Raw genomic sequence first — 27,182 nt, 5'->3', positions numbered from 1 at the left:
TAGCGCATGCCTGTAATTACAGCTACTTGGAAGGCTGAGGCGGAAGGATCGCCGGAGCCCAGCAGGCGAGGTTGCGGTGGCCAGGAGTGGCCAATGCACTCCAGTCTAGGCGACCGAGTAAGAATCCAACTGAAAAAAAAAAAAAGGCTAAAATAAAAGAATGCAATTTCTAATACTAATACAGCATATTAAGCTCCTACTGAAGTAATCTTCTGGCAGGTAACAATTAAAACACTAAGGATCTCTCTCTCTCTCTCTCTCTCTCGTTCACACACACACACACACACACACACACACACACACCCCAACCCTAAGGCACTGCAAACTACTATAAACAAAAACAAGTCAATGCTGGAGAAAACTCAAAACTTAGAAGAAGGAATAGCACTAGGTGAATTAAAGTTTCTTTTTAAAAAAAATAGCACTCAGACCTGCATGGGCAACTTGGCGAGATCTCATCTCTACAATAAATCAAACATTAGCCAGGCGTGGTAGTGCATGCCTGTAATTCCAGCTACTTGTAAGGCTGAGGCGGAAGGATCGCCGGAACCCAGCAGGTCGAGGCTGCGGTGGCCGGGAGCGGCCACTGCACTCCAGTCTGGGTGACAGAGTGAGACTCCAACTCAAAAAAAAAAAAAAAAAAATAGCACTCAGAGTATAGATAGCTACCACTCAAAGTAGCTAAAATTCTGGTAGGAAATTTGTCTTGCTAGCCTAGAGAATCAGAGGACAGAGTTCAAAGCAATCATAGCCAATAGGAGGTAAAATAATACAAGAAAAAGCCAGAGAGGTTATAAGATGGTGGTGCATGCCCATAGTCCTAGCTACTTGGGAGGCTGAAGTGTGAAGATGACTTGAGTCCAGGAGTTCAGGGTTACAGTAAGCTATGGTTGTGCCACTGCACTCCAACTGGGGCAACAAAGTATACTTAGATTCTAAGTATAAACTTTGCCTAAATCAATGGCTGGTCCCCAAACCACGCGTATGTGGAAGAGACTACAGCTAAAGATAAGAGAACTGGACTAACATTTCAGGTGCTCTCCAAAAAATCAACATTACTGAGTCAAACCAGGTAAATTACTAGCTAAAACAAAAATATCAACACGCTGGGAGACTATAACAAAGTCCAGTCTCCAAAACATAACAATTCCAGTTTTTAGGCTATAATTTAAAATTACTCAACATATGAAAACCTATGCAAATGTGGTCTGTTATCAAAAGCAAAAAAGACAAATAATGAATAGCAACTTCAAGATAACACAGACATTGAAATTAGTAGACAAGGATTTTTAAAGTAGCTACTATATGCACAGTGATCTAAAGTAGAAGCATACCTGTAAAGACAGTAAATCTCAGTAGAAAAACAGAAACTTTAAAAAAATGAAAATTCTAGAACTGAAAAATTTATTGGATAAAGCTGACCAACAGAATATGACAAAAGAGTCATTTAATTTAAAGACAGATCAACATTAATGATATAATCTGAAGTGTAGAGAGAAAAAAGAATGAAGGAAACAAAAGAGCCTCAGAGGTATATGAGATATTATCAACAAGTCTAATATATGTGCAAATGGAGTAAAGAAATAGAGGGGGAATGGTGCAAAAAAATATCTGAAGAATCAATTTGGGTTGAAACTTCCCAAATTTGGGAAAAGACACAAACTCATAAGAATAAAAAGAAAATCATGGGGCCAGGTGCACTAGTTCATGCCTGTAATCCCAATGCTTTGAGAGGCCAAAGCAGAAGGAATGCTTGAGGTTATGAGTTGAGACCAGCCTGGAGAACATAGTGAGGCCCCAGCTTTACAAAAAATTTAAAAAACTAGCCCAGTATTGTAGTGCAAGCCTGTAGTCCTAGCTACTTGGAAGGCTGAGGTAGGAGGTTTCCTTGAGCCCAGGAGTTCAAGGTTACAGTGAGCTGTGACTGTGCACTGCAGTCCAGATAGGGCAACAGAGTAGGACTCTGCCTCTTAAAAAAAAAAAAAAGCATGAAAACTCCCAGAAAAAATGATATATTACATACATGTGGAAAATGATGAAAATCCCACTGACTTCTCATGAGAATCTATGGAGACCAGAAGACAGGAAAAAATTTTTAAAAAAACCTTTAAGTGCTCAAAGAAAAATAAAAACTGACAAACCAAAAGTCAATAGCCATTGACTAGTATATATATAATACTGTTTGGAGTATTATGTTGCAGTCTTTATCTTCATGAAGTTTTATCTTATTGCCTGAAGGTCCCCCAAATTTTTCCTTAGTTTTAAAGTTCAAAAAAGCCTTTAACAAAATTTCACATGAATAGACTCCTTAGGAAAATAGGAATTAATGGTGTGATAAGCAGCCTCAGATGGTCCCAACTGATCCCTGTGACCTGGCATTCATGTCCTTTCAAAATAGCCTCAAGTATGGGATAGACCTTGTGACTCACTTCTACTAGATAGAATATGGCAAATGTGACAGGATATCACTTTCAAGCTTAGTTTAGAAAGAGAAAGTGGCTTTTGTATGGTATACTCTCTCCTGCTCTCTTGCTTACTTTCTCTGATGGAAGCCAGTTGCTATGCTGTAAGTTATCCTATAGTGAGGCCAAGTGGCAAGGAACTCAGGAAGTCCTCTGGCTAACAGCCAGCAAGAAACCGAATCCTTCAATCTAACAGTCTACAAGGAATTGAATCCCGAGGACAATCATATGAGTGAACACGGAAGAGGATCCTTCTTCAGTTGAGTCTTCAGATGAGATCCCAGCCAAGGCCAACAACAACCTTGACTGCAGTCTTGTGAGAGACCTTGAGGAAAAGGTACCTAGCGAAGCCACGCCCACATTCTGGGACTTCAGAAAATATGAGATAATGAATGTTTATTCTTTAAGTCATAATATTTTGGGGTAATTTGTTAAGTAGCCATAGATAATTAATACAGATAGATATTTGCTGAACACAATAGACTACATATACCTTAACTATAAAGTCAGCATCTTTCTTAATGGGGAAACCCTACAGGCATTCCCACTAAGGTCAGAAAAAAGACAAGGATATCTACTATCTCCAGTAAACTTTCACATCATTGGGAGAGATTAACCAATAAAATTAATTAAAGGCATAAAGGTTGGTAAAGAAAAAATTATACTATTTATATTTTCATAAATGACTACACATAACAAACCCTTGAGAATCTATGATAAAACTAACTGGAACAAAAAAAGATTTCTGCAAGATAGCAGAATATAAAGTTATCATGCAAAAATCAATAGTGTTCATAAATTTAAAAAAACAACAGTTAAAAAATACAACAGATGAGAAAACTCATTTACAACAGTAAAAAAAATTAAGTATTTGGGAATAGATTTTGAAAATTATCAAAACCTATATGAGAAAAAAATAAAGCACTGTAAAGGACACAAAAGTAGATCTAAAAAGATAGAAAACCATCCTCAGTTTTATAGTACACACTGAAGTATTTAGAGATAGAGAAAGAGTCATGATGTATGCAATTATTCTCAAAAATGTGTGTGTGTATTTGTGTGTGTGTGTATATATACATATGTACAAAGAGAATGAGAACAAAAACTTTATAAAGCAAATACAATCAAACACTATCAAAAATGTTTAAAAGGAATCAAATCAAGAGAAAACAGATAAATTCAGAAATCTACTTTAAAAGATGTTATTTTTAAAAACTGAGATAATTTAAATATGAACTGTGTATTACATTATATTGTATTAACATTACTTTTCTTAGTTGTAATAATATTATATCTGAAATTTACTTTCAAATGATTCAGCACCAAAAAAAGTATGTAGGGAAGAGAGAAAGCAAATGTGCCAAAATGTTAAATGTATTAAATTTAAGTAAAAGATATAGGTGCTGTTTGTACTGTTTTCAACTTTTCTTATTTGAAATTTTTCAAAATGAAAGGATGGGACAAAAGGAAATGACAAAGAAGATGGAATGTAAGGTTAGCTTTCCTTCCTTTACCTCCTGAGAATCATGCCAAGTGACAAAGAACAAGACATAGTCATGCAAATCCTTCTGCAAAAACTTAGGAGGCAGCTAGGAAGACAGGGAAATACAAGGTATCTAAATTATGTTCCTGAGTGGTATGTTGACACTTAATGTTGATGCATTAAAAACAAAGGAGTGAATGTGTTATTTAGCATCACAGAGGTAGTCATAAAAAGAACTAAAACGAAGTGTGGAGGATGCATGGAAAGAAAATTTTACTATATACTTTAAATCGCCAACACAGTCTGACTACAGCCTACGCTGTCTGACTATACCAAGGATCACATGTAGCAGTAGTAATGACAATAATGAATTTTCCCAATTACGTGGACTATCCAGAAGGATTCTGTGACAAGACACTGCACCAAGAGAAAATGCCTCTCTCCCCAACTTCATGACCTTGAGGTGAGATATTTCAAAGACAAATTTAAATGGTAAAATACTATTTGGTTTAGCAGAGCCACAAATCTACCTACATAAGCACCATGATTGTGATACCAAAAAACAATATATCAAAATGATACATTCTATTATTCCAAATAATTTAAAATTATTTTCATTGTTTTTTAAAAATTTGAATAAACAGACTCACAGTTCCACAAGGTTTGGAAGCTTCTGAGCAAGGTTTTCTGGCTGCAAATTAAAAACTCAGAATTAAATTTTATCTTTGAAAAATGTATAAACATTTCTAACTAGCTTAAACACATAGTACTATCTTTTTGAGGGGTGTAAATTGAGAAATGTGAAAATAACAAATCAGCAGGTCTGGGGTTTATGCTTATACAAACCATACTACAATTTAAATTGATAAATTTCAACACTTAAAATAAATGGCCATTAGAAAAACCAGAAACTTCATATTCCATGATCATGGAAGAAATAAAAAATATGCTTAACAGACATGGACAGAGGGAAAAACACCAAGTGACAACACAGCCAGATTAAGAGTGCTACAGTTGTAAGCCAAGGAACACCAAAGATTGCTGGCAACACCCAGAAGCTGGGAGCACAGAATGAGAACCTTAAAAACCTGAGAAGTAGCCAACCTGACCACATCTTGATTGTGGACTCTGGCCTCCAGAACCGTGAGAGAATTAATTTCTGTTACTTTAAACCCCCAATTTGTGGTAATTTGTTGCAGCAACCCTGAGAACTAATACACGCTTCAAACTTTCAAATCATGCTCCACAAAAGCATGTAAGAGAAATCCCCAGGTAGCAGACCCAGCTAAGCTCTGAAGGAAGAGCAGAAGCTGGAGCTCACATGGTCCAAGGGAGTGTCAGATCAGAATAGAGGTGTGATGTTGCTGGGACAGGAAATTGGCCAATGGGAGGACAGAGAAAAGGAGACAAATCTAGGTCCCTTATTCAGTGTCAGAGCCCTGAAAGGATTGGCCTTGCTATGAAAAGAATCCTAGAACAATTCCACTCACAGGTTGAAAGCAAAGCAAGCTTCTCTCTGCTGGAGGCACTCGGTAGGGAAGAAAACCTCCTATAAATAACTGAAAACCAGCATACACACACACACACCAGCATACACACACAACACAGATATAAGATATCATAAAAGATATGAGTCACAAGATTGAAGAACCACACCAAGTCAGGAACAATTTTTTTCATTCTACATTCAAGCTTCCTGTAGGATAAGCTACACATCAATAATAATGACTGATGAATGGCTTTTTAAAAAGAAATTAGGTCTGCCTTGAGTCTGAAAGATGTATAAAAAATTTGTAAGAGGCTGATGTGGGGTAGAGAGGAGGGCAGTACTGGATGGCACAAGCAGCAACATAGGAAAAGGCAAGAGACGCGTATATGGTTGGGAAATTGCAAACATAATGATTTGGCTGTAGCTCCCTAACAGTCCTCCTGCAGATAGCTTACATTTTCAAAAATACTGCTATGAAAACCACTGTGTCAATAGAAAAATTAAAGTGTTGAGGACTAGAAAGATTTAGATTTGTAATAACAAAGTAATTTTTCATACAGAAACTTAGTAATAGTGATTATCACTAGAAAAAGAACTAGAATTGCTTTTTCTCCATCTACTCCTGTCATTTGAGTTTGTAACAATGAACATGTATGTCTTTCATAATAGAAAAATTGAGTTTTAAAATGTGGTATGTACAGTACATGCTTTTACATTAATTAAGAAATCAATTATATACAATTTGAGGTGTAAATACTCAATAGGACAAATACCATTAGTTTGGTATATCTGAGCCATTGGTTGTGAAGATGCATGATTTTGCATAAAGTAGCAAGGAACAGATCATTAAGGGCTTATCTTTTATTCTAAGGAATTTTTTTAAAAAGTATCTGAACATAATGGAAATGCACTCGTTTGTTTTAAACAAAGAAATGTCATTATTAATTTCATATTTGTATACTGATCCATTTAAATACTTAGCAACAATATCCCAAGTTACATATTCTTGCTCTGTTTTGATAGCCCTATATCACTGAATATGAATATTGTTTATTGCATTAAATATTAACTCTTGATAGAACCAATTGTATTCAGTTTTTAAACACTGTGATTTTTCACCTCATGTTTTGACATCATATATGTAATGAGGTTCCTTCTTTTCTTTTCTTTTCTTTTTTTTTTGAGTTGGAGTCTCACTCCATCAGCCAGGCTGGAGTGCAGTGGCACGCTCACAGTCACCGCAGTCTCTACCTACTGGGCTCAGGCAATCCTTCTGCCTCAGCCTTCCAAGTAGCTGGAACTACAGACATGTGCCACCACACCGAGCTTATATATATATATATATATTTTTTTTTTGAGTTGGAGTCTCACTCATGTCAACCAGGCCGGAGAGCAGTGGCACTCTCACGGCCACTCTAGCGTCGACCCACTGGCTCAGGTGATCCTATCGTCTCAGCCTTCCAAGTAGTCCGAATTACAGGCATGTGCTACCACGCCTGCCTAATTTTTTGATTTATTGTAGAGATGAGGTTTCGCCAAGTTTCCCAGGATGGTCTCAAGCCCATGGGCTCAAGCAATCCTCTCACCTCGGCCTCCCAAAGTGCTGGGATTACAGGTCTGAGCTGCTGTGCCTGTCCTAATGAGGTTCTTTGAAAAAACAAGTCCTTCCTCAAATGTTACTTGTGGATCTATCCAGGTCTCTGGAATGTTTCTTTCAGTATCTCTCTTAGTAAGGATAATACACACTTCCATTTATTGGCACATATACAAAGCATCCTAAGAAAACTAAAGAACGATGGAGTTAGGGAAGGGGAGGGAGGGTATGATTAATGATAGCTGTTACTACAAAAAGGAAAGACTTGAAGACTTGTCCAGAAAAGAAATGTTGTTAGACTGTTACATCCTCATCTAGTTTCATCTAGATACAATATCAATATTGTGTCTCACAAACTCACACAACCCAAGGTCATTCTTTCTGGATGCCTACTTGGCTCTATCAGATTATATTCTAATCTTTCCATGACAAACTAGTAAATTATTTTGAGCTATAGCTATATACACAAATAAGCACTGGAATAATATACTTCTGCTGCCAGTGGTGCATCCCTGTGTCTTTACTAACAAGTAAGTACATTGTGTTTTTATTTAAAAATAAGCACACTGACCTTAAGAAAACTGCGGTCCATTAGTACAATGCCTCTTAAAACAACAAAAACCACATATGAATAGATGCCCCAAATCCTAGCAAATAAGCAGCCCCATTACACAGGCTGTGACTGACACCTACTGGTGATCTATAATATCATTCTCTGCTTTCTATCGCCACATTTTTACCAATGTAGCTCAATAATGTATGGGAAACACTATACATTTTAATTTTTAGACTTCTAAAATTGAAGTATAGTGAGTAAGAGACTGGATCACTGTAAATTAATGTCAAAATTGTTGTTCCTCTGTGGATAACAAGACTCTAATGTTGGATTATGGATGTCCATAGGCTTTACAAGTTATATGCTTCTTTAATGTTTAAATTTGAAATCCTGATAAAAGCAATAGTCTTCAAGTGCTTCTCAAATCTGTCATTACTATTATTTCTCTCTCTCTCTTTTTTTTTTTTTACAATTTTAAGACAGTAAAGTTTTAACAGATAAATAGCCTGCACTCAAATTCCTTGCGCATAAATAACTCCTAGTAAATTACTAGAAAATTGGTTTTCTAATTAAGCTAAAGATTATCTTAATTAAATCTCACTTACATTATCATTAACTAAACAACTTTTTCTTTACAAATAGTACAAAAGCAAATTTCAGCAAACACAGTTAGTATACTGTTTACCATGATTCAACGATCATGATGAATAAATGATGCTTTACCATGTGCTTTTAAACTTTTAAATGGGATGCTTTTAAATTTTGTATTTTGGAACAAATAGTTCAAATATTTCACAAACACCACCATGTTCAGTGATACCCTCTGGCAGGTATCACCACCTACTTCTTTTCCTTCTCCTTCCAAACCTGGTAGGACTACACTTCTCCCTTCACGTTGACCATAGCTTTGGTCAGTGAAATTAAGTCAAAGTAGAAGCCTTGAAGAGACTGAGTGCAAAAGACCTTCTCTCTCCCACAGTGACCTTCAGATGGTAGAAGCTTTGTCAGGCTTCATTCATCTCTAAGGACACCACAAGCCAAATCCCCAAGTTATCTGAGGGATTAGTGCAGTATGAACAAGAAATATTTGTGCTGTCATAAGCCAGTAGGAATCAGAGTTCAGCAAAACCTGCTCCACCCTGGCCCCTAACAACGTATTTCAAAGAAGACGCAAAGTAAATGCACCTTGGTCCTTACAGCAGTTATAAAAGGCAGAATGAAGCAGAATAAATTTGGACCCCTATTTCATACTATATACAAAAATTAATTTTAAATGGATCAATAACTTAAATTTCAAAACTAAACCATAATGCATAGAAAAAAAAATAGGAGTAAATCTCCATGACCTTGTATTTGGCAATGGATTAACAGATATTACATCAAAAGCACAAGCAACAATAGAAAAAAATAAATAAACTGACTCCAACAAAATTAAAAATTCCCATGCATTAAGGATATTACAAGAAAGCAAAGACAACCCATAGAATGGGAAAAAGCATTTACAAATCATATAACAGATAAGGGCCTCGCATTCAGAATATAAAAGGAACTCTTACAACTCAACAACAAAAAAGACAACTCAATTAAAAAATGGACAAAGGATCTGAATAGACATTTCTTCAAAAAAGATATACAAATGGGCAACAAGCATATGAAAAGATGTTCAACATCATTAGTCATTAGGGAAATGCAAATCAAAACCACAAGGAAATACCACTTATACCCACTAGATAGCTTATCACAATAAAAAAATAATAACAACAAGTGTTGGTAAGGATGAGGAGAAACTGGAACCTTTGTACGCTGTTGGTGGTAATGTAAAATGGCTCAGTTGCTGTGGAAAAGTTTGGTTGTTCCTCAAAAAGTCAAACGTAGAATTACCATATGATCCTGCAATTCATCTCCGACTTATATAGCCAAAATAATTGAAAACAGGTCCCCAAACATGTATATGTACACTCATATCCACAGCAGTGCTATTCACAGTGGTCAAAAGGTGGGAACAGCCCAAATAGCCATGAATAGATAAATGGGTAAACAAATGGCAGTATATCTATACAATGGAATCTACAGAAAGGAGTGAAGTACTGGTACATGCTACAACTTGGGTGAACCTTGAAAACATTTTGCTAAGTGAAAGAAGCCAGACACAAAAAGTCACATATTGGATCTCATTTGTCTGAAATATCCAGAATAGATCAATCCATAGAGCAAGAACACAGACTAGTGGATGCCAAGGCTGGGGGTGGGAGTGGAAAGTGGAGAGAAACTGCTTAATGGGTAAGGGGTTTTACTTTACAGTGATGGAAATGTTTGGAACTAGACAGAGGTGGGGTGCACAGATTGTGAATGCAGTGAATGCTAATTAATTGTCCACTTCAAAATGATTACTTTTCTGCTATGTCAATTTCACCTCAATAAATTATTTTAAAATTGTCTCAATTTTTTAAAAGTTAATGACGTTGACCAGGTGCAGTGGCTCAAGCCTGTAGTAATCCCAACACTTTGGGAGGCCGAGGTGAGAGGATTGCCTGAGCCCACGAGTTCGTGACCAGCCTGAACAACCTGGAGAAACCCCATCTCTACAATAAATCAAAAAATTAGCCGAGCATGGTAGCATGCGCCTGTAGTTCCAGCTACTTGGAAGGTTGAAATAGAAGGATCACCTGAGCCCAGCAGGTCGACGCTGGGGTGGCTATGAGTGTGCCCCTGCACCCCAGCTGGGGTGACAGAGTAAGACTCCAACTCAAAAAACAAAACATAAACAAAAGTTAATGAAGTTTTGGGGCTGGGCACGGTGGCTCAAGCCTTTAATCCCAGCAATTTGGGAGACCAAGGCAAGAGGACTGCCTGAGCCCAGGGGTTCGAGACCAGCCTGGGCAACTTGGTGAGACCTCGTCTCTACAATAAAACAAAAAATTACCCGGGCATGGTGGCACATGCATATAGTTCCAGCTAGTTGAAAGGCTGAGGTGGAAGAATCACCTAAACCCAGCAGATGGAGGCTGTGGTGGCCATGAGCGTGCCACTGCACTCCAAGTTGGGCTACAGAGACTCCAACTCAAAAAAATAAAAATAAGTAAATAAATAAAAGTTAACAAAGTTTTGGTACTGGAAGGAAGAAGTACTTCATGAACAAATACCAAACACACTCAACAAGCTTTCTAGGTGGATCAATAATCTGATGTCATTGCTTCTGAGGAGGTACACAGTATGAGTTAAACACCATGTGTCTATATAAAAACGACTGTGATTGACCTCTTTTCCTACCAGAAATATCTGCCCACTCCTCCTCCTGTATTTCTGTTTTTATATATGTTAGAGAACAATACTAGTAATGGAAGAAGAGACCCTAGCAGGCTAATAGGATTAGAGAAAGATAACCAGGAAAGTCTTCCTCCTGCAGTAGCACAGAAGCTTCCAGAGTCCTAGTTACCATTTACTCCCTGATGTCCTCTGCCATTTGTCTCTGTCTCTTGACTCACTTCCCATTAAGTACACATTTTCCTTTCTCTTATTTCTCTCTGCCATAAAGGAAATAGCATCTATCTGTGCTGCCCAATATGGCTGTCACTAGCCATATGTGGCTATGAAGTATTTAAAATGTAGTCATGTGACTGAGGAATTGAATTTTTCATATTATTTTACTTTAATTTAAACATTAATAGCCACGTGGGGCTGGTAGCTACCATATTAGAGTGCAGAATGTTTTAAATATAAGACATCAGAACTTTTAAATATAAGACATAAAAAAGAACTATTTAACTATATGAATAACTATTATTATTTTTCTCAGAAATAAATGAAGTATTTACTTAGTACTTTAAAGCATGAAACTGTCATCTTAAGAAATGAAATTTTAAAATGTTAAGTGTTTTAAAAATGTTTTTATTGTGAAAAATGTAACACAAACTTTAAGACTGATATTTTTAACTTAGCAAAAAATTACAGAAAATATGCTCAAAATTAAAAATATTGTGCATTCAGTACACTTTTAAAAAGTATCAGTTTTATAAAAATTAGATTATCAAGAAAAGATTTTTTCAAAAAAATAGCATTAAAAATTGCTGAAATGCCTCTTGAAGTATTAATATTAAAAATATCTATTTATAGGGAGGGGGATACCTCATCAACAAGGGTACCTGCATGATCAATGTTTATATACCTAACCCTGAATTGTACCCCAAATCTTTATAATAAAAAATTTTTTAAAAAATATATTTATAGATGAAAATTACATAAATATCATAAACAAGGGTTAAAGGTTAGAGAATCAATTGTCCTTATCCAGCTTTCTATTTTTAAAAAAATCTAATTATTAAATATACATTCAATAAGTATGATTTTCTCATTGGAATTTTCAAAGCAATAGAAAAATACATGCAAAAAAAAAAGAATATTAAACACTTATACCTCACCAGGCATGGTGGCTCACACCTATAATCCCAGCTCTCTGGGAGGCAAAGGCAGGAAGATTACTTGAGCGCAAGAGTTCAAGACCAACTTAGGCAACACAGTGAGACCTCATCTCTATAAAAAAATAGAAAAAATTAGCCAGGCATGGTGGTATGCACCTGTAAGTCCTAGCTACTAGGGATGCTGAACCAGAAGGATCACCAGAGCCCAAGAGGTCGAGGCTGCAGTGAACCATAATGGCACCAATGTACTCAAGCCTGAGTGACAGAGTAAGACTCCCACCTCAAAACAAAACAAAAAGACACTTATTTCCATAAATCCAGGTCAACTGTTTAAAATTACACCTAGTCTGAATAATTATTTATGACATAATTGTTTGGGGGAGTTGCATGCTCTAGCTCAATGTGTGATATTTCAAGTGCCTCACTTATATAATGTATATACTTGTTGGTTGATTTGGTGGGTTAACATTTAGACACTGGTGTGCACAGGCTGATGGCAAGAAAAGTGGCACAGCTACATGTAGTATAGTGGGTGGTTGAAAATGAATTTAAACTTGTGGAAAACACACATGGCAATGGCTTTTGAGTCTCTGCTGCAAATAATACCCTTCAAGTACACAAGAAAATGGTCTGATGAAAGGGAAAGACCCCTCAGCCCTGCCACGTCTTACCATCCACACTCATACTCCAGGCAGAAATTAGGAATCCCAAAGAGTAGGTTAAGCCAGGCTCCTCCTGCTTTATTTAAGAAAGAAAAGAATGATGCGTGCTTTAAAAGTATTTCTACTAAGTTAGACTTTTACTAACAAGAAAATTCCGAGGTAAACTTTACAGAGGTTAGCTGCGAAAATTCACTTAACATGCAACACCACATTGCTCCACAGTAGGTAAATATGGTTAAATTTTAACTACATGGTGCTAGGCTAGAAAGAGGTCATCAGTAAATACCTATAGAATTAAAATGAAAGTTAACTGGACTATAAATTAAGAGACCTTGTCTTTGCTCTAACTGGTGCTAAGTGAGTAACTTTAGACCATTCAATAACCTCTTCTATGCTTAGCTGCCTCAGAAAGAAAAATCATCTAGGCTGGGCAAGGTGGCTCAAGCCTGTAATCTCAGCACTTTGGGAGGCCAAGGGGAGAGGACTGCCTGAACTCAGGGGTTCAAGCCCAGCCTGGGCAACTTAGTGAGACCTCGTCTCTATAATAAATCAAAAAATTAGCTGGATGCAGTGGCGTGTGCCTGTAGTTCCAGCTACTTGGAAGGCTATGGCGGAAGGATAGCCTGAGCCCAGCAGGTCGAGGCTGCGGTGGCTGTGAACATGCCACTGCACTCCAGCCTGGCGACAGGGTGAGACTCCAACTCAAAAAAAAAAAGAAAAGAAAAAAAAATGATCTAAATTATCAATAAAGTTCCTAGCTTTAAAATTCTATGATTCAATAAAGAGAATTAAATTATAAGACAGGTGTTAATTTTCTTAAATACAAATATTTAAGTCATGACACATATGAGGCTTATCTACAGTTTCTCAGCTACTTGTCAAGGAACCACTGTTAATTAACCAGTAACAATGAGAGGGAAATTTCCAAATCTGAAGATTCAACAGGAAAAGAAGCTTTGATTTATTAACACAACTCTTAATTTTCAGGCACATGTGCACTACCCAGACAGGAAAAATTTGTAATGACTGTTTTCCAGGACCATACCACGTATTACATATAAACATTAAAACACAAACAGACCATTGGAATACTTTACTATTGGACATACTCATCTATTTCCACATGTTAATTTAAGAACTCAATTTGCTTTTTATACAGAGTTAGTTCAAGAGCAGAGCAATCATGGTGATTATGGAGGCCCTGCACCCTAGCAGCTGAAGCTGCAAGGATCCAACAGACAGGGGAAGCCCCCTGTACTAAATTCAAAATGATCCAGACAAACAACAAAACTTAATTCCCTCTCTCTCTGGTCACACTTGGTGGCATGATGCTCTTTTATCCCATCTCCTTAACTTACTGTTTTTCCCTCAATATGTTCCAGTGCTCATCTGATCCGAATCCTACCATTATCAACTTCAAAGGGGCAGGCACATGTAGCTGTGCCATCAGCCTCTCCCACCCTCAATCTAGCCACCAGCTGCAAGGGAGTAATCTATGTTAATACAGCACCACCACCATAAATCAAAATATTTGAACTTACTGATTAACAACATTTGAGAGCTTGATAAAACCTTAGTGGTACTATATTCTAACCATTTTAATTTTAATTGATTCTTAATTATAAAAATAATATTTATTGAAAATAATATAAAAAAGACTTAATAGCAAAGTCTTTCCCTTTTACTATAAATACTTAAGTAAAGCTGCTTCTTTCAGTCCCCACCCTTCCCATCCATCCATAGCAATAATCATTAAGTGTGATGCATACCTTTTTTATGCCTTTATTATTTTATCTATTAAATAAGGATAATAGTGCCTTCCCCACAGGATTTTCTAGAGGATTAAATAATATACGCAATTTCCTTAAACAGGTTAAGCACTTGGTAAAGACTCGAATGATGTTAGCAGCTATCAGATTTTAACCAGTCTAGTATTGATTAACATTTAGGTTTTGACAATTTTCAATCATATACAATTCTCTGACGGACATCCTTGTTGGCCTGAGTTTTTTTCTGTTGAGTAAATTCTTGCAAGTGAAAAATGCTGATTCAAACATGCACTCATGTAAAAAAGATCAATTTTCACTACCTTTATGCATATGTGACAGTATCTCTTCACTGTCTCCAACACTGAGTATTAATTATCTTTAACACTAAGTGTTAATATTTTTTTTTTCCTTGAGACAGGGTCTTGCCATGTTGTCCAGGCTGGTCCTGAACTCCAGGGTCCAGGCAATCTTCCGTCCACAGTCTCTTGAATAGCTGGGATTACAGGCACATGCCACTGTGCCTGGCTAGGTATTAATCTTTTTAATCTTAGCCAATCTGAAAGGATTTTGATAGATCACTGGTCTGTGTTAGATCAGTGTTTTATTGCTTCTAAAAGCTGACCATCTTTTTATGTGTTTTTACTATCAGTATTCTTTTATCATTTGCCTATTAATATTTGATGTGGTAAGTCAGGAATTTTTTCTCCTGGGTCAATAGGAAAGAAAAAACATCTGTGCCTCATCTCCTGGCCCAATTCAAGAACATGACTGATAGACCTCGTCTGTTCCTTCAATCTCAGCAAAATGTAATTTTTCAGTTAAATTCTCTCTTGTTGCATAGATTAATTGCTTTATTAGTATCCACTTGCTCTTGTTGCTTAGCTATAAGCCAAGTTCTCCTCTTTCATTAAAATTTTGATGCCTCTTTTTTGTCCTTTCATATTTATACACAAAATTAGCAAGTATTTGGGCAAGTCACTCTTATTTCCTCAGGAAAGCCAACAGCTACCATTAGAAGACGTTGCCAGATTCATTAAGTGATTTTGCTTCCAGGCAGAGATTTTCTGTTTTCCTCCAAGTCTCTTGTGGCCTTTTATTATATAAATGAAAGAACTGAGATCCAAAGAGGTTAAGCACATACAGCCTGAGTCTATTATCTCTCAGTCCTGTGTTTTGCTACCAAACAATGAAGCATCCCTTCTTAGAACTGCAGTACTCCGAGGCTCCTGCTGCTAAGTTCCTCCCTGCGTAAACCTCAGAATTAGGAAGAACTGGTGACTGCTCCTTCTCCTTCTCTTACAAACATGCCAGCTACTGATGGGGGGAGGAGGGCAAGGCTACACCTCACCCCCTCCATCCCGCCCACCTAGACCTTGTCATCAGAGTCTCTCTCTACCACCACAATATGGCAACTCCCAAATGGCTTGCTCAGTCATGCCAGTATAACACTTTTCCAACAGCAATGGGTTCTTTGGCCCATCTCCACTCTCCCTATTCATTTACTACTCTTTTCTTTGCCTCCAATCCAGTTCAAATTTCATGCCTCTTCATTTTTATCACTTTCTTGCTCAAATCCTAAACCTTCCTAGTCCCTCTGTACTTGTATTGCATTCACCTGGCAAAAATCTCCACCTGTATGAATGCAATAGTCCACTTTCTTCTACTACCTTTCTCTAGCCAAACTGCCATGTGACTCTTCAAACCTGCACTCTTCACAAGTCTTCACTCCCAGGCAGAAGGCCTCGCTTGGAAAAGTCACCAGACAATAACTCTCTACAGCCACTCCCTCAATCTATGTCTATCTTTGTACTTGCCCTCCCTTTCTTTACTTGTTACAACGGAGGAGAGAATACTACTCCCAAGGTCAGTCCTTTCATGTATGCTCTGGAGCCCTCCTCTCCTACCCTCTCAGGAAGCTGGGGCTTCTAATTATTCCCTTTTTCTGTATCTTCAACTCCTCTCTAATGGAGATTTCCCACCAACATTTAGATAGGCTCAATTCATCTCTTGGAAAAGAGAGGAGAGGAAGAGTAAAGAAAGAAGGGGAGAAAAGAAAAAATAATCTCCCTTGTGGCCAAACCCCCTTCAGCTATGCCTATCCATATCACAGCCAAACTTCAAGACCCATCTACACCTGCCACCTATTTTTCTCACCTCCTTCTCACTACTTAATCTACTCAAATTGAATTCTACTCCCTAGAGCTTGTACCCCTCAACACAGTCACCATCACTTTGTCACTAAAATCCTTGGACATATATTGATCTTCATCTTGTTTGATATATAGGCACCAATTACTCCCTCTTAAAACAATCCCTCCTCTGGCCTCCACAATACCAAACCCAACTTCTCTTCTGCATCTCTGACAGGTGCTCCTCATCTTCTTATGAGAAATGGAGAAATTTAAAGGAATTCCTTTTTCAATTCTTAAGCAATTTCATTCTTACCCTTGGCTTTTATTGTCATCAATACGCCACAGATTCATGTGTGTGTATATATATATATATATATATATATATATAGATAGAGAGAGAGAGAGAACTCTCAGGGGTCCTGAGAACACTTACTCTCCAAACCTCCTCCACCTCCAATATTCCCTCACCCAGAAAGCCACCATGCACAGGTACTCAAACCTAAAACCTAGAAATCATATTATTCATCAGGAAACCCGCGGTTTCAAAGAAAAGAAAAACACTTCAAACTAGTTTTCAGCAAAAAGAAGAATGAGGAGGAAGAAAAGAAATGTTATCAACTCAGGTAACTACAATATAATAGGCACTCCATAAACGTGTTAAATGAATGATGAATAAATAAGTGAATGAACAGGAAAAAGTCCAGGCGTAAAATCCAACGTCAGTGAGACTGGATCCAGGGATTCAAATGATATCACCAGGGCTCCTTCTCTCTTTACCTCAGACTTGCTTCCTCTCTGCTTGCTTCACTCTTAGACAGTAGCCCAGACAGACATTAGCAGCTGCAGGTTGAGAGTCCATCAGTTTAGCAGCCTTCATCGAGTGTGCCTTTCCCCCAAAGTCCCAGATAAAATCTTCAGGCTGGGCCAACCACTATGCCCAGGGAAATGGAATACTGGAACTGGCCAACACGGGCTTATTTTTTACCACCTGAAATCTCATCACCACCTGTACAGCCACCACTCTTGTCTACCTGCCTATGTAATATCTTGCCTTGGACATCTTCACTAGCTACGAAGTCCCCAAACCTTAACATGTTAGAGGTTTTGTGTGGCCTGGCCCCTCCCAGCCTTTTCCACTGTTCAATTCACTCTCTGTGCTCATGCCACTCCTTCCACAGTCAGGGTGTCGGACTGTGCTTCCCTCGGTCTGTAAAGTTCTTCATTCCTTCTCATTCAATTAATGCCTACTCATCCCTTCAGTCTCAGCTTAATATCACTTCTTCAGGGACACTATCCCTGATCCCTGGAATTGGTTAAATAATCCTTGCCAAAGACCAAGCCAGCAGACCAGTAAATACTGTTTAACAGCTATCTTCCCAGCAGAGCAGAGGCTCCTTGAGAGCAGGGCTGTCCTGTCCACCACCTTGGATCCTGGCACAAAGTCTGGTACACTGAGGTACTCCTCTGATATGTGTGAAAAAAACAAATGAACACCATGCTTTGGCAGTCAGTTTAAAGTTCATTTACTTGATGTTGTTTAAAATGATCAATAAAAAAAGTGAGCCATTGTATAAAACAAACGTATTACATTTACAAAACTTATCCTGATAAGATCCATAAGAATAAAAGCTACAGTTAGGGTTAGGGTTACTAACCTAACCCTAGGCAGCCTTGTTAGTTTCACCTCAAAAAACATTCAGTGGCTCTCCATTGCCTTACAGCTATGTAAGATTCAAACTGACCTGGCCCCTACTCAGAGTTCTTACTTCCGCTTTATCTCCTGATGCTCTCCCTCAAACTCTATGTGAAGTCCATAACTTTCTATTCCACTCTGTGGATTCCTAGAGATTCCATACAATTCCTTGGAAGGAGAGGGGTTACAGATTGAAGGAGACTATTTTACTCACTGAACTTTTTGAATAAACGGTTCTAAGTTGGGTATGAAAACGTTTACTAGAGGTCCTCAGCATATCCCAGCCATGTGGGGGTTTTGTGTAGACCACCAGTGCACAAGGCAAACAAAAGAAGGGCAGCTCTGCCCAAAGTGGAGACACATGACTGCTTGGTCCCTACCTCAGCGCTGCTTAAGAAATCTGAGGCTCTGAGGAACTTACGAAACCACTGCCCCAAGCCAAAAAGACACCTAGATTTGTCCCCTAAACATTTTGCAATTGAGTCGTAGTTCATATTTTTTTCTTCAACTTGGAATGCCAACAAATGAAAATTCCATGAAAGAACGTGTCCCATGATATGTCTACAGCAAGCACTCAATAAATACATGTTGAATGAATGATGCTCTTCTTCCTAAAATCCTGTCAGTCTTCAGTGCCATGTAAACAGGATCTTAGTTTTAAAATCTTCTACAATTCTGCTACATAGAATTAAAGTATGTGTCCTATAAACGTTAGGCAGTGGGCCAGGTACTGGGGATACAGAACTCAGGACAGTTCCTGCCCTTGAAGACTCTCAGTCTGGAATTCTTACAATACAGTTCTTATGCAATTCTTTGTACCCATTTATTCATTCTGCAATTACATGAATACCTATCACAAATCAAACACACACCCTATTTTACTCCTATTACCTTATTTATCTTAAAACTATCACAAAGATCAGAGACCTGATAATTCTTGAGTAGCATTTAAAGTAATTACAGAATAATTCTTTAAAAAATTTTCTAATGTAAATGTTAGAAACCAAAATCATATTCACCTATTAATTACAAAACTAGATTCCTATGTAAACCAACTTATATTTTGTTTAAAAAAAGTGTTAAGGTTTCTCAGCTGTATGAATTAATACTACATAATGAACTACTGCTTAAAAGTATTCTAAAAGGTAAAATGTGTCTACCCTTTAACACAGCAATTCTACTTTTGAGACTATCCTAAATACACCCATACACTTAAGGATGTATGAATATCTACTGGCCTACAGATAAGTGGAATGACAATATCAAGAAATGAAAAAGGAAACTTGTAGAAAAATATGTATGGTATGATTCTTTGTTATTAAAAAGGAAAAATAGAATGTATAATTACATAAACACAAGCCTATGGTCTTAATGTTTGTGTCCCCCCCCAAATTCATATGCTGAAATTCTAACCCCCAAGATGATGATGGTATTTCGAGGTGGGGCCTTTGGGAAGTGACGAGGTCATGAGGGTAGAGCCCTCACAAGCAGGATTGGTGCCCTTTAAGAAAGACCCGAGAGATAACTTTTTTCAGAAAATATAGCAAGCATGCGGATACAGCAAGAATGCAGATACAGCAAGAATGCCCCATCTATGAACCAAGAAAAGAGACCTCACCAGACACCAAGTCTGTCAGCACCTTGATCTTGTACTTCCCAGCCTCCAGAATTGTAAAAAATAAATTTCTGTTGTTATAAGCCGCTCCGTTTGTGGCATTTTATTATAGCAACCCAAGTGGACTAAGACAGAAGGATACATCTAAAACTATTAATGGTGGTGACTCCACAAAATGAGACAAAGAGAGAGAGGACTGCTTTCCAGATATTTCTCTATGTTGTTTGAGAAAGAGCATATATCATTTTTGTAATAAAAAAATGAAAAAGTTTATCCTTTTAAATGTATAAAATAGGCCATTGCAGTACATTGAGCTCCACAGAGACAGTGCCAGGGCAGGTGAGAGCCGGACGGGCACCAGGCGACTCGGTGCCACGCCGAGGAAAAATAACTGAGCATGGGCAAAGGAGATCCTAAGAAGCCAAGAGGCAAAATGTCATCATACACATTCTTGCCGGGAGGAGCACAAGAAGAAGCACCCGGATGCTTCCGTCAACTTCTCAGAGTTTTCTAAGAAGTGCTCAGAAAGGTGGAAGACCATGTCTGCTAGAGAGAAGGGAAAATTTGAAGACATGGCAAAGGCCGACAAGGTCCATTACGAAAGAGAAATGAAAACCTATATCCCTCCCAAAGGGTAAACAAAAAAGAAGTTCAAGGATCCCAACGCTCCCAAGAGGCCTCCTTCGGCCTTCTTCTTGTTCTGTTCTGAGTATTGCCCCAAAATCAAAGGAGAGCACCCCGGCCTGTCCATCGGGAATGTCGCAAAGAAGTTGGGAGAGATGTGGAATAACACTGCTGCGGATGACAAGCAGCCTTAGGAGAAGAAGGCCATGAAGCTGGAGAAATACGAAAAGGATATTGCCGTTTACCGAGCCAAAGGCAAGTCCGATGCGGCAAAAAAGGGAGTCATCAAGGCGGAAAAGAGCAAGAAAAAGAAGGAAGAGGAAGAAGGTGAGGAGGACGAAGAGGACAAGGAAGAGGAGGAAGACAAAGACAAAGATGAAGATGATGAATAAGTTGGTTCTAGTGCAGTTTTTTTCTTGTCTATAAAGCCTTTAACTCCCCTGTACACAACTCACTCCTTTTAAAGAAAAAAACTGAAATGTAAGGTTGTGTAAGATTTGTTTTTAAACTGTACAGTGTCTTTTTTTGTATAGTTAACACACTACCAAATGTGTCTTTAGATAGCCCTGTCCTGGTGGTATTTTCAATAGTCACTAACCTTGCCTGGCACAGTATGGGGGTTGTAAATTGGCATGGAAATTTAAAGCAGGTTCTTGTTGGTGCACAGCACAAATTATATGGAGATGGTAGTTATATATGGGGATGGTAGTTTTCCCATCTTCAGTTGTCTCTGATGCAGCTTATACGAAATAATTGTTGACTGTTAACTGAATACCACTCTGTAATTGCAAAAAAAAAAAAAAGTTGCAGCTGTTTTGTTGACATTCTGAATGCCTTTAAGTAAATAGAATTTTTTTATTAAAAAATAAAATAAAATAAATGTATAAAATAGCTTTTTTCCTGTGCTTTAGTTCTAAATGTGGGTAGTCCCTGAAGTCTGAACATTTGCCAAACAATCATCCTACAAACAGGCTGCTGTGCTATATACCAAGCGGCTTGAAGGGCAAAAGGGAGAAGGGCAGAGGCTGCACATCAGGGACGGCCTCTCTTCTCACCAAGAGGCCTCACATGCTGAGGGATAGGGAGGAAGGAGGAAAATGTATTTAACACAAAAATACAGTGTTAACAAGAAATAATAAAAGAACACAAAAATGGAAATGATTGGCTGGTTCCCAAGTTTGTTAAAAATAAGTAACTAAAAGGTCAATTAACCTATAATTTATTTGAGATACTATATATTTCCAATAATCCTTTTCTCCCCATTCAGTATTGCAGTTGTAAATCAAATTCTACAATTAATTTCCTTTAGAAACTATATTTTGTCTTTAACACCAACAAATAACCTAAAAGCCCTAAGAGTTGATAGTTCAGAGCACTCTAGGACAAGTAATGTTTCATCTGCTTTCAAACACCGCAGTTAAGCTGTATTATGTCCAATGTAATCAGGGGATGAGATGGCTTTGGGATAAATGCTACTATTCCCACCATTCCAATATCTGTACAGCACTTTAGAGTTTACAAAGTTATTTGATACATGAATCAAATGTTCCAGCTAAGAGAAACCAATTAAATTAAATACACGCATCAAACATTATAAACATATACAACAATTTAATCTTTAATAATTAAAAAGGTGGCAGAGCATGAATTGAAATGTATTGCTAAGAGCTGTTGTGAACATCAATTTAAACTGTATAGTAGATACTTAGGTATTTTCATAAATAAAAAATTGAAACTGAGTAACTACCACAAGACCAAAAGTTTATTTTAACTTTTATAAGCAAAGGTCAATTCTTTGAACAAAGTCTACCCCACTGGGCTATGTCTTATAGTTAATAAGTAATCCACTCACAAATTTTTCTTTGTACATAAATAACAAACACAGGAAAGTCTGAGCTATAATCCTTGACAAAATATTTTTGATATCACTTCTTCCCTAAAGGGTTAAAAAAAATTAGGTAAATATGATTTCCCATCAAGCAATAATAGTTTTGCAACAAGGAGTCTTATAACTATATATAGAATTTTCAAGTTGGAAAACTGAAAAATCTAATTTAAAAAATATTACTAGGCACTCAATATATATACCAAACGCCAAACACAAAAAATAAAAATACACATCCACTTTCTTCCAGACACAGCAAAGATAAACAAATTTTATAGTGCTTTTACATAAATTAAAACTATTCCAAGAAAATGTGTCATATATATGAAGTCAGTAAGATTACACTTTCCAGATATTTAGGAAAGTGCAGTATAGAGAAGGGAATGAAGAATGGGTCAATTCACACAAAACAACAACAACAAAAATAAGGTATCATAAATCATCTAGAATGAGTGAGAAGTAAAATTCAACTACAAGACTCAAATGAGACTAAGTGATAATAAGAAAGGTCATACAAAGTAAATCCATTTAAAATGGAGATCAAATTTTATAGTCAATAGTGGAACTCAAAACATTGTTTAGAACATTCTCTGGGGAAAAACTTATAGTTTCTTTGCCTTGTAAGTAATAACATTTGGGTCATAATGAAAACTACGTGCTTATTCTTAGAACATAAGAGTGAATCAAATGTTGCGCTTGTGGGAAAATTTTTCCCATCAAATTGTATGATAGCCCAATTCAAAATAATTTGATTTTCATAGGGCAATCATAAAGAAGGTTTTGTCTTGTTTTCAAAACAAAGGTTGTATTAAGCTTCCTAAATGCCTCTCTCAATTCTTTAATCTTCAAATCATTCTCTTTTTAATGCCTATAACTCAAAGTCATCCCTGTTAGTCTTTCTCTTGTTTGCTTTTTATCTGGGGGGTTGAGTGCTGTAACATCCAAAAGTCACCTAGGAAGCTTAACACACAAATCACAAGTCAGGACAGATACACACGCTAAACGAAGAGGGGGTTTTGACTGGGGACTAATTTTATAAGTGGTACATTAGTGAATATTTTGCTTTTCTACACAATTCCTCCTGCAACCTGAGAATTGCAGGAACTTAGATAACAAATTCAGAAAATGGGATAGACATCTTCGTCTGAATATCTTAGGATATATAAAATGTATCTTGGTCAGGATCACATTTATAAATGATTCTTTGTAATGCAAAATAATACTGTACCAAGGTTGTAAGGGAGTTCCTTTTCATATACAGTCTTTCCAAGTACTGCAGTCCCTCATCTTTCAGTAACTCCAGTGGGAAATGATGCAGATTCCTATAATTTAAGAATAAATTCTTGTGCTTTTCCAGTCTTGCCACAGAGATCGTTTTACAAAGTTCAGATGCCATGACTGAATATATCCCATCAGCCACGCTGTGGTACTACATCTTGTCAAAATTGGTCCATTTCTATAAAAAGAAAAATTATTCATTATAAGACTTCTTATAAGCACTGGCATATAAACCAGTTAGCATACAAAACTACTTGCAGACACTAAAAAGATAATCACACATTCAATTCTATATTTTTTTCATAACAATTAAAATTGTCACACATATTTAGGAGATTAAAAGATGCAACAATTTAATTTTTTTAAGAAACCTCTGATTAAGCAATAGTTAATGCTTATTAGAAATGGTCCTAATGAAAATAAGTTTTTAGACTTGAGACAGGAACCCTTGTCTAAGAGAATGTGACCAGTTTCGTAACACGCAACCAAAGAAGCAGCTTAAAAATCTAATGTAGCAAACCTCATTTCCTTTCTGAACTATCTCATTTTATATTTAGCTTAAGATATTTCAAAAGTATTAAAATACACATATTATTATCTAGAGCACCAATACCTTAATTTCCTTCATTTCTTAGTATTTAAATATTGCCCTGTATTCTAATTTTTTCTTTAACTCATTTTTCCTTTTCTTTCTTTTTAGGTTTACAGATTATCAGAAGTAGCAAAGAAATAGGTCCAGGGCCAGTTTCTTTATTTTAAATTATTTCAGTGAAAGAAGAAACACTGCACTAGGAAACACGGGCCCTGTGTCATTCTATTTCAAACTCTCTGGACCTCTGTTGTCCAATATATAAAATGGAGATAACAATTAATGTATAGGTTTGAAGGCCTGAATCCAGGACAGTATATCTTAAATTCTTGTCTAGCTCCAAAATTTTGACAAGGATGGGAAGAGAAGTAACATTTGCTATCTTATCCACTGGGCACAGAGCTGAAACAAACTTCATTAACACTCAACACAAAAAGAAACAAACTCAAGGCATCTATATTTCTCGGAAGTGAAACAACTCAAGGAATAATAGCAAGGGTATGAAGCCAGGTCCAACCAGGGAATCAGCAAACATGATGAAATGTACCAGTCAACCATCATTCCACATTTGCATTCCACAGGCAAGTGAAAAATGCCACACACCTATGCATCGACCCAGTGATATGAACTATTCTGTAATACTCTCAATGCAAAATAAGAATCTAATACTTTCTCATATTTATTCCATCTCCTTACCTACTATGTGAGACACAATATGTGACTTTGTACAAGATACTCAGTCTCTCACCTGTAATGCAAGAAGTAGACTACAAATAACATTGATGATTCAGCATGGAAAGTAAAACTTTCTAGGTAATTATTCACTAAACTAGTAAACTAGAAGCGGTATTAATGGCTCACGAGCATCTCAAACTTAAGGCATTCAAAGAGAGCTTTTGATTTTCATCACCAATCCAAATCTCTCCAGGGTCTCCCAGCTCAGCACACCTATATCCGCTCAGTGGCTCAAGCGGGACAGCTGAAAGTCATGAACGATCTCATGCTCTCATTCATCAACCACCTCCGATCTATCACAAGGCTAGTGGCTTCCATCTCCACAATACATCTCAAATCCATCCAAATCTCTCCATCTGCCAAAACCATAAGCCACTGTCATCTCCTGCCTGGCCACCTGTATTACTGGTCTCCCTGTATCCACACTAGTCACTTCCAACACATTAATCACAGCAGTGAACTTTAAAAATGTAAATCCAATTACATATCACTCTCAGGCATACATACTAAACAAACCCTTCAGAAGCTTCTTGTTTAGAAAAACAAACTCATACCACGCCTTCAGGGCTCCTCACCATCTGCCGCTACCCACTTCTCCAGCACTCTTACTTAGCTTCTCACCAAGTTCCAGGGCTTTTCTACTCCTCAAAACTACCAACACCTCCCAGAACTTGCTGCTCTCCTCTTAGCCTGGAAAACAATGTCCCATCATCCTCCAGGTTTCAATGTACAAATCCTTCCCTATCCCCAAGTATATCCCTGGTATGCTTTCAGAGCAACCCAGCTGTTTTTTCCTCAAGGGTCTCGGACAATTTGCAATCTATCTAGTTATTGGTGCACCTGTTTATTGTCAAGCTAGCCAGAAGTCTGTAAGATCCTGAGGGCAGGACTTTGCTGCTTTCACCACGCTTGCATACCTGCATCTAGCACAATGTCTAAAAGTAAGCCTTCAAGCATCTGATGAATGGATGAAATTAGAACATGTGGAGTAATGTTGCAAGGCTGATTTTTCATCTACCCATCTCAAGACCACTTATGGAGTCTATACACTTGCAATATGCCATAAGGATCTCTAATCCTTATCACCATGCACTGCTATTGACATTATTTGGCCCATCTTACAGATGAGGAAACTGAGTTTCTCAGAAGGTAATTAACTCGCCAGCATCCCTCGCAGGCGGATTGACTGCAAAGCTCATGCACCATTCTACAACGCAGCCATTCACGCACTTCCTATGGTCAGCGCGTCTTTCTATCATTTATGTGGCAGGCAAAGCTTTCACAAATGGAAGGCTTGCTTTGTAAAGTAAAGCTATATCCAAAATCCACACTCACTGAAGGAAGATTGAATAAGGAGATTCCCTGTAACCCGACGGCTTTCCTTCTGAGTGCTCTGGCTGGGACTGGCTGCCTCAAAAACATCACACCCCGTTAAAATGCATCTTGCCACAAAGACTTGGAGAGAAAAACTATACAAATGAAATCCAAAAGCTGAGAAAAGTCAACAATGCTCGTAGTATTCCAATATGCATTCATGCACATACAGCCTATAACAAGATAATTTTCTTAGCCCATTTCACGTGACTGCCGCTTATCGACAGTTACAGCAAACTGTATATTTAATATCAACCGTATACAGCTGCACCTGCATACAAGTTTTCTGACAGGTGAACACCAATTTATCTTTAAAAAAAAAAGTCAAAAAACCTCTCATCGTAAGAACAGTTCAGACATTTCACGCAGGAGTATTTTAAAGAAAAGGGGAAGAGAGACTTCCCCGTGTTCAAGTCAGTGAATATCTATGCCACTTTTCTTAACACTGGAGATCAGAGATTACAAACTGTATCGCAAAAGCATCTGGACAAACGCTGGCAGAAGTCTTAGGCGAATCAGACGCCGGTTTTGCCCGAGACAGCCAAACACTAAGGACGCTACAGTTAGAGGCAGCGAGTCCGGCGGCAGAGGTTTCACGGGCCGGCGGCAGAGGTATCTGGATCCTCCGGTCCGAGGGCCGCGGGGCCGCGGAGGAGGACCCGACAGCTGCGGCGCCCCAAGGCCCGTACGACTCCGCGGTTCCACTCGCCGCGGCCCGGACGCCTTTACGGGACCTGGTCTGGGGCGTCCCCGCCGGGGGCCTGGCCGGGGAGTCCTGCCACGTGAACCCTCCGACGCCGCGGACTGCCGTACTCACCTCGGTG

At 37.9% G+C, this 27,182-nt stretch overlaps 1 protein-coding gene and 1 pseudogene across 4 annotated transcripts in view; one reads left to right on the top strand and one right to left on the bottom strand.

Moving 5' to 3' along the window:
• Nucleotides 1–23,840, bottom strand: part of LRRC28 (leucine rich repeat containing 28) — a 139,828-nt gene extending 115,988 nt beyond the window's left edge. For 3 of the 4 annotated variants that reach the window (XM_021711798.1, XM_021711799.1, XM_008056974.2), the window contains exons 1-2: nucleotides 23,611–23,838; nucleotides 4,596–4,636 (exon numbers count right to left, since the gene is read on the bottom strand). In XM_021711798.1, the coding sequence (XP_021567473.1) occupies nucleotides 4,596–4,636; nucleotides 23,611–23,778 (209 nt within the window). In that variant the 5' untranslated portion in view covers nucleotides 23,779–23,838. Of the gene's footprint in view, nucleotides 1–4,595; nucleotides 4,637–23,610 lie in introns of all 4 variants that reach the window. The other variant, XM_021711800.1, reaches the window with a different exon arrangement.
• Nucleotides 20,271–20,889, top strand: LOC103259290 (annotated as a pseudogene).
• Nucleotides 23,841–27,182: the final 3,342 nt, after the last annotated feature.

This window comes from Carlito syrichta, unplaced genomic scaffold, assembly GCF_000164805.1.
Source record: "Carlito syrichta isolate Samal-C Ts95f unplaced genomic scaffold, Tarsius_syrichta-2.0.1 Scaffold302587, whole genome shotgun sequence".
Classification (NCBI taxonomy): domain Eukaryota; kingdom Metazoa; phylum Chordata; class Mammalia; order Primates; family Tarsiidae; genus Carlito; species Carlito syrichta.
Note: the sequence above shows the minus strand (reverse complement) of the source record. Positions and strands in the feature narration are given on the sequence as shown.